At 29.4% G+C, this 9,423-nt stretch overlaps 1 protein-coding gene across 1 annotated transcript; it reads right to left on the bottom strand.

Annotated features, from left to right (window-relative positions):
* Window positions 1–4,780: 4,780 nt before the first annotated feature.
* LOC114425598 (transcription factor MYB75-like) lies at window positions 4,781–6,108 on the bottom strand. Its single transcript, XM_028392537.1, has 3 exons — window positions 5,948–6,108; window positions 5,652–5,781; window positions 4,781–5,269 (listed from the first exon to the last, which is right to left on the bottom strand). The coding sequence occupies exons 1-3, from the start codon at window positions 6,063–6,065 to the stop codon at window positions 4,807–4,809; spliced, it is 711 nt and encodes a 236-aa protein (XP_028248338.1). The 5' UTR covers window positions 6,066–6,108; the 3' UTR covers window positions 4,781–4,806.
* Window positions 6,109–9,423: the final 3,315 nt, after the last annotated feature.

The following is a 9,423-nucleotide window of genomic DNA, read 5'->3' as shown; positions in this document are numbered from 1 at the left end:
GTTATAAGTCTTAGGTAATATAAAAATCATTAAAAAATTTATAAGTTTAAATTTTAATATTACTTCTGATTCTATATATAAAAAACACACGATAATATATTTTATATTATAACTTGTTTCTTATGTATAAAATCGAAGATAATATTATTTATCAAAGATAATATTATTTATCAAAATGAAAGTTTTATCATTAATGTAGGACGACCATTTAAAAAATTATATATACTTTATGAAAGACTATAGAATAATAGGGTAAGTTAGAACAACTCCAAACATTACCCAAACCTGATCTAAAAAACATCAAATCTAATTTTTAAAACTTGAAGCCATGCACCGTAAGAACAAACGATGGACCGGACTATGTTAGTGGGATGAGATGAGTCAAATATATTATTAGTTAAAATTTATTAAAAATCACAAAATTTTATTATTAATTAAAAGAGAAAATTATGTTTACTCTAATTACACACACCCCTTCCTTTTTTGGCCCTACGAAAATCCCCTAACTTTTTTCCTATTTGTTACATTGACACCCCTAATCCCTTAACACCACGTTAATTGTTGGAGATCATGTGCCTAACAGATGTCTTTGTGATTTTTTTTATATCTAAAATGTCCTTGTCTTCTTTGCGGTTCCTGCTCCTCGTTGAAATCAAAACTCTCGGAACCAAAGCAAAGGATACAGCAGCAAATAAAACTTTCTTTACCTCCATATTGCTTTGCTAGCTGAATATCAATGCAATGGTGGATGGGCAATAGAGAGAGAATTGAGATCCTTTATATAGAGAAATGAAAAGCAATTCGGCAGAAAGAAAACATTTAGAAACTAAACAAAGTTACAAGTTTCTTATGGGCATCAACAATCAATATTGATGAACATTCAAGACTGTTATAGTGACATTAATTAATTTTTATTTTTTTGTAGACTTCAAATAATAGAAGCAAACTTTAGAGATTTTTCTTATTGGGGAAAAATGATTTGGCATATATATATATATAGGTTCCTAATTTTCAAATAAAAGAATTTTCAGATTTGTTTAACAATAAGGAAGAATAACATGAACACTAGAGTGCAAGAAGAATCAAATTATGAAAGAAAAAAAATAAGAATACAAATCTAGTCACAAATCCAGCAACAAAAACAACACAACGATATAGATCTGGTCACGCACAGATAAAAAAAAAATCAACTGGTCACCAGATCTTCAGCATTGACTAGAACACAAGAATCCTCACAAAGCCCGATCTGGCTCCTCGAAGGCCCAATCTGCCTTCTAGCAGTCTCGACACACCGGTCCATCAATGACGTTCTTGAACAACACCTCGAACGAAATTGGCGGCATCGACCTTAGTTAAGGCGAAGGCAGTGAATGGTGTCATCGTAGTCAAAGGAGGCGACGACAAGGTAATCGAGGTGGTCGTAGATTGCGTCGATGATGGCAGAGACGTGCAACGGACACATACATAACTTCAAACCTCTGTTTGGGTAACTTAACAAAGGGTAATTTTGGGTTTTATTAAAAAAACAAAAAAAATTAAATCAATTTTAAAAACAAATTGTAACTTAACACCCTTACATAAGGGATGCCAAAGAAATGGTTTTAAATGAAAGAAGTGGATGTGTAATTAGTGAAAACCTTGGGGTGTTACCATAATTTGTTCTGGATAAAATTTATTGAAAATATATATACTCTATTATTTATTAAAACTTATTGGAGACTATAGAAGGGTATATTTAAAAGAGTTTATTAGAAAGTGTATTACTACTTACTAACATTTCTTAATTAAAGATGTCATAACATTGAAGTTTAACAACACATAAACAATGATTCTTTATATGACATAAGGATTGATGGAACCGATTTGCTAAATTTCCAACAGTTGAACTTCTTTTTAAAGGAGGTTTTAAGTTGAACTAATAGCTATGATTTGAATAATATATATTGGATAATTATATGGATATTCTAAATTTTAAAAATGACTAAAATAAGATAACATTAACGATTAAAATCAAACTTTAAATTTTATGAGGATTAAATTATATTTTATATATTAATACTAACATCAAACTTGAAATTTGATATCAATGCTAAAAGTTGACTTTGAAATATTTCTATAGATGAAGATAAAACACTTGCTAAAAATGTCATGTGAGAGTCATATAAATGCAATATCACCTAAAATGTTCACTTATATAATTATATAATAGTAACATGACATCACCATTAATTATATTGAAAAAAGTAATGATTAAGATTTAACATGACACATTGTATGTATATGAGATGGGAGGACATAAGGGCTCACATTTCCAAATCTAAATCCAATTCAACTTTCATAAAGTGAGAAAAATTCAAATACAGTAATCAAAATCAATGTTTATTATCATCAAAATTGAGTGAAAGTGAAACATATTATCAGGAATTTAGATTTTTTATATCTTGAATTAGAAATCACAAGTATCTTCAAATTTATTAAATTAGAGACTAATTATACTTATAATATATATTCATTTTTAGTCCAAAAATATTTTACATATAGAAAAAATTAAATACAAATTAGTTTATTAAATAGATGATTCTTTTACCCATAAACACAAGGAGCTGGATCTTACATTACTGCGTAAATCCTGAATACTCGAATTCAGATTTAATTCATCGACACATGACTCTACTCTCCGGCCTTATTTTGTGCACGTAGTGTCGACTAATTATCGACCCTAAGAGAACGTGTGGAGATGCTGATGCAACGCATTCATACCGAATTTTCAGAAGAAAAAAAAGTTTTAAGACGTGGACATGCAATGCGACACACGTACTCTTACTTTGGTTCCTCCAGCCGAATCTAGACCTTATCATTGATTTCACTTCCTTTTATATTTTGAATTCACTGTATAGCTGTAGATATTCATCCTTAACCAGTAGTGCTTTTGTATATTTCTAAAAATTGGTTGGTTCCGTATTCCGTTGGTGTGAAGAAGTTCCTTATTTAAAAATTGTGTGCAATAATTGCCCTGTTGAAATTATTGAAATGTCATTGTATACCATAACTACATAGGAATGCCTTTTTTGTTTTTATTGCATTTGAATGCCCCACAAAGCCCTATCGTTATCGATCGGTTAAATCGCTGTTCAGTGCTTTCCGGACTGACCCGTGTTCTACTGAACAGTGTACATGGGCATTGCTAATGATCAAGAGTGGCTCAGGATGTCAACGTTTGTAGTCAGCAGCACACCAAGTATTAGTGAAGGTCTCGGAGAATTTTTTCTTCTAATTTTTTTCCTATATTAAATTTTGAATTAATTGAGCTTTTTGTCCGTCTAAAAAGCTTTCGGGTTCATATGGAATGATTGCAAGTTTTTTATTTTTTATTTTGCATACAGTTTTCAAAGTTAAAATACATTTGATAAAAATAAGATTAAAATTGTGATTTTTAACTTAATTTAAAATATTTTTATATTTATTTTCAAAAATTAAGAAAAGGATGAATTGTGAATTTAATTTTTAATTAAAAAAATTCTTCTCAACAACATTCGACAATGATCATCTCTATCGTCATCATCGTTATCATTACAATCATCACTATCAATTAACATTATCACTACTATCATTAGCAACATCATCTCAACTAACATTATCACCACCCTTAATGTTATCACTAACACCCTTACTATATTACCATCACTATTTATATCACCATTGTCCACCCCTAGTATTGACATGTTACATTATTGTCGCTAATATTATCATCGTGGTTATTGTTGTCATCATTGTAACACAATACAGCCTAAAATTAATTTTAATAAGATAATGAATTTTTAAATGAGTTTATTTTAAAACTACAAATTAGAGAAAAATTAAAATTAAAATTTTGAAACTAAAAAACTAGTTGTTTGTTTCTAAAGGTAAACTTATAACTAAAAACAAACCAAAATGGGACTTTAGATTTTTGTTTTTAGTTTTATATTTCTTTTATCAATTTTCATCCTTATATATTTTATTCATTACCATTAACCCTATTTTTTTATAAAAAAAGGAAAATGTTGTTTTTTTTTTATAATTTAATTTTTTTAATTAAAATATTAGTAAGTTTTGAATAGAAGACTCAATATAATTCAATTTATGAAGACTTTAAGGTAGAAAATAAGAATTTGAGGAATTTATGTAAAAAAATGAATGAAAAGACTAATTCGAGTTGTGCATGAAAATTATTCTATTAGATTTACTTATATGAAAATTATGAAATCCAACCATATACAAATTAAAAAGAAATAAAAACATGATGATAAATGCATGAAAAAGGAATCCTATGAACAACTAAAATAAAATTTAATATTAGATTTTTCAATTTTCAATTGCTCATTAGATTTATTCTTCACAAAAATTTCACTAGTTTATTGTCTTTTTTTACTCAAACATCAATCAGAAACTATTTGAATCTAAAAGACCAAATCTATTTCTAAAACAATCTGTTGTTCAAGTATCAAGCAACATACCATAGATATATTCAAATAGTAAATATAAAAAAAAAAAGCAACAGGAAGTATGGGGGACCAATGAGAAACTATTTCAATCTAAAACTTGAAAGACCAAATCTATTTCCAAGAAACTCTCTATCTAACTATTGATTTTGAAAATTAACTAAATCAGAAGTCTTACATTCTACATAACTGATCAGATAGTATACACTAACAAATAACAAAGTAAAGAATATAATTTTTCAAAAGGAAAATAACTCAAATACAAAGTTAGAACGTATTAGAACTTGAGGTCCCTTGAAAACAAGCACCACACACTAATTATCTCCTAGCCTTGTAGGTCAAGAAGAAAATCACTCCAAGATTCACCTTGTGTAACAAAATCACAATCAATTGAAGTAAGCTCTTCACTCCAAAGGTTAAACTCTCCATCTGCCCCACCAAAGAAGCACGTGTTGTTGTTATTAACTGCATTGTCTTCTTTGTCATCTAACAAAGTTTCCCACCAATTCCCAGCAGACCCTGATATTGAAGTTGCACCTTCTTCACTAACACCAACTTTGGAACTATTAACAAATTTCCCTTGCAACCATGGAGATGTTTTTGATAGAGTTCGAGGAACAGGTTTTATAACTTCGTGATGTTTCACTATTGGTTTGGCCTCATCAGCTTGCTTCTCTATGTTGTTGTCTTTCTTGTGAGAGTGTACTTTACGGCGCATGTAGGTGTTCCAGTAATTCTTCACATCGTTTGAAGTTCTTCCTGGAAGTCTCCCTGCAATTAGGGACCATCTACATGGACAAACAATTATTATTTTTTGTTTAATTACAAGTTAATTTAATTTACTATTTTTTTATGCAATATTATTAATTTTTCATGCACTTAATATAAATATTTTTATATTGTCGATAAATTAAAATAATCTTAAATACAATTTTTCCGTAATTAATATACAAAACTATAATTTTTTATATTATTAGTGCATTTTAATTAACTCAATGATTGTAATTTAATTTATAATGCATGTTGAGTTTGACTGTTTGAGGGGTTGAACTTGATTTATATATATAGATGTATATCAAGTGGTATCACTACAGTCAGTTTGATTTATTTAATAGCATATATATACACACTTGTTTAATTCAGAAAAAAAGAAGAATAAAATATGCAAACCTGTTTCCCAAAAGCTTGTGCAATCTGATCATCAAATCAACCTCATCTTCACTAAAATCTCCCCGCTTGATATTTGGTTTAAGATAGTTCAACCATCTCAATCTACAACTCTTGCGGCATCTGTTCAACCCTACGTATATATATATACCAAACGCAACAAGATATAAAAATGTTTAATTATTTATTACAACTTAATTATGAGGATGCCATAGTTATATAATTATATCATTGCAAGCCACAAGCAGTGAAGAAAACGAAAAGAGAAAATAAACAAATAGAAGCACATGCATATATACCTGCTCTTTTAGGAACAAGGTGCCATTTTCCTTCCCCATGAAGGTTCACGCAATCTCTGAGAAGGTTATCTTCAATTTGACTCCATGCGCCTTTCCTTACACCTGATGATCCTTCCATGAGAATAGGCGCTTTCTTGCACTGTAGTGATACCTATTGAGAAATGAATTAATATTAACAATAATAAAGTTATTCTAAGACTAACTCTATAAAGTATATATCTTTAAAGAGTTATTCTTAAGAATAACTCTTAATTATATATAGAGGTGTGTGTTAGACAAACTATGTCTAATCTTTCAACTCTTCAAAGTATGTAGCATTAGCGCGAGCGTATATATATATATACTGAAACACACGTGTCAACCACTTTATGGAGAACACGGATACCAGCTTACTGTATCAAAACCACCAACCTAGAACCTCTCCAAGGAGTTCTTTCTCTAATAAAATCGTGACCATACATTACATTAATTTAATGGTGCACACTCCACAGCTATCGGCAAATTTAATTTGCAAATGATCAATGTTACTGAAGATTAATTATTTTTTTGGAATTGACTAATGTCTATATATTGATCAATTTTGAAGCCAATTGACCAATCTTCAAAAACATAAACTAATCTTTAAATTAAATATTACTAATCTATTTTGGTTAACTGAGCAATCGTCATTGACGCATTAGAAAAGAGACGTGGCTGAAGAAGATCCAGATTGCAGAACTATATGCAAGATATTATTGTACTATCTTATTGGGAATCAACTCTAGTTTTTAGCTCTCTCTATCTCTCTTTTTGTGTTTCTAAATTGATTTGACATTATATTACATAGGTGTAAAACTTTCATCCAAAATAAATATTATACATATATAATATAAACATTTTTTTTTTGGTGACGGGCATACATAATATAAACTGATGTATATATGAAGAAGAAAATGAATATTTAGCACTACTTTGGTCGTAGACACATCACATGAGCACATCATGACGTTGAGGCTTCAGTTTATTTTTATAGGTAACTGTGCCATGCTATAAATTATGATAGATATTGGCCCAAAAAATTGACCCCAAAAAAAAATGATAGCTATTGGGCATTTGGCTGTATCTCATATTGTTCGATCGATCGAGACTTTTTTTCAGTCACATGCATGTCTTAACAAATAACAACTTTGCCAGGGTAAGTACGTCTTTGCATGGATGTTTTTGCCTTTCAATGCTCTTTATTATATATATATATATATATATATATATATATATATATATATATAAGAAAGAAAGAAAATGTAAATAAATATCAAAGGATATCTCACAGAAGCCTATCTTTGCACTTGACACAACATGAGGCCCTACTACAATATTATCAGTTTTTGTCCATTTCTTCATATTCAAAGCAATTATATCATGTGGTTTAAATGGAACAAGGAAGACGAAGCATCAATGTTTTCAACACAAATTAGCTGACAACAGATCTATCGGTACTACGTACTAATCTATCTATTACCTTATAAGAATTTTTCACTCCTACCATATTTACTTTTTGTCCTTCCAACTACCCATGTCAACCTTTCAGCCTTTGTTTATAGTTATAAGGAAAGAAAGGGAGATAATGAAAGTGAATATGCGAGAAGAAAAGGAAGAAGAGATATGCGTGAGAAATAAGATGATGAAAATAGAGGTTGATTCATTGAGAAGAAATAGAATAAAATGAAAAAAGTATTTGAATTAAAAATAGCTAGAGGTTGTTTGGTCAGAAGTTTGATTTTTTGGTCCGTATGAATGAAAATGCATATGTTAGAGAAGTCAAAATGAATCTCATCAGTATCTCAAGAGGTTAGTTATTGACTTTCGGTCAAAAAATATCTAAATTCACCCAAAAAATAATATGTTAAGGGTGTGTTTGGGGTGATTGTGAGATTTTGGTTTTTGGGTTTTAAATATAATTTTTGAAATATTTGGATTCACCCAAAAATAAAACGTGTTTGACAAAGAGTTGAAATGATTTTTAAATCACTTTTAAAACATCTTTACACTTATTTTCAAAACTAAGAAAAAAAGTTTTATGAATTTTATTTTTAGTTTAAAAAATTACATTTCTCACATTTGACAATAACACTTTTTGCTGACCTCCGCGATCATTATTGCCACCACCACCACCATCATCACTACCAATGCCACCACCACCAATACTATCTTTGTCATTGTCACCACCACACCACTGCCACCATTACCATCGTTTTCACTGCCATAGCTGGCTGCCACCACCACGACCACAAACACCACTACCACCACCATCATCGTCACCGACATCACCAACATTATTGCTACCATTGTTGATGGATTGACAAGTGTATCAATTCGTCCCAAGTAATAAAGTTAAAATCGGAAATCCGAATGTCGAATCCACATGAACTTTGTTTGTACTTAGGTAGATGAATATTTGATTAATAAAAGAAATTAAAGAAAATTGATTTGAAAGGGTATAAGAAAATCAGTAAATTAAATAGGCAAAAAATTAGGCTAAACAAAGAAAGAAATTAAATATGAATTTAAATTAATTAAAGTCAAAAAATATGAGAAAATCCAATATTATTGTAGAAGAAAATTCAGAAGACGAGAATGTTGAGAACTTAGCTTATTAGAGCTATTCTTTGATGTAATGTTAATAATTTTTTTCTATTTATAATTATTCCAATCTATACTTGCATCTACTAGTATACTTTAACCAAGGTTATTTTCAAAAATTTTGATACTAAAAACTAAAAATCAACTTAAAAGGATCCTAAGAAATTTTGTCTCACTCACATATGATTCTTTCCACTTCCTACACACTACAAACAAAATAGTCAACAATCCTCACTTTTTTGTTGTATAATTTTTTTCACATTTATATTCTCTCATGTAGATTAATAAAAAAATAATTTAAGTCACCAACTCCCTCAATATTGATAACTATATTGAAGATATTTCCCATGTTCTTGTCAATGAAACTATTTCACTACAAAAAAAGTCAATTTAGCGACCGAGGTTTTGTGAGTTAGTATCAGTTGCAAATAGTAACTGATTTAGCAACCACTTATTCGGTCTCTAATATCACTCAAATATAAAATTAAAAACACAAAAATCTAAAATTTAAATTTAATATTTAAAATATTAAAATGATAATATATTTTACGTTAAAAAACTAACATAATAAATAATCACCTAAATAAATCCATGGCCGGTATTATCGGTCGCCAAATAAAAAATTAGCAATTGGCACATAAATTCAGTGGCAAGCTGTTTTGCGACTGAGGTTTTGACCATCAGTAACTTGTGATGGCTAAACCGGTGACAAGAAAAGATTTGACCTATATACTCATTTTAGTGACTATTACGTTCAATCTCTAAATCATTTCTTTTTGTAGCGTTTACCTTTACTTTTTATTTTCAATTTTTTTCTTTCAGAAATTTTAGATGTGAATATACATAAGGATGGTCGT

This window comes from Glycine soja, chromosome 9, assembly GCF_004193775.1.
Source record: "Glycine soja cultivar W05 chromosome 9, ASM419377v2, whole genome shotgun sequence".
Classification (NCBI taxonomy): domain Eukaryota; kingdom Viridiplantae; phylum Streptophyta; class Magnoliopsida; order Fabales; family Fabaceae; genus Glycine; species Glycine soja.
This window is presented reverse-complemented; position numbering and strand designations above follow the sequence as displayed.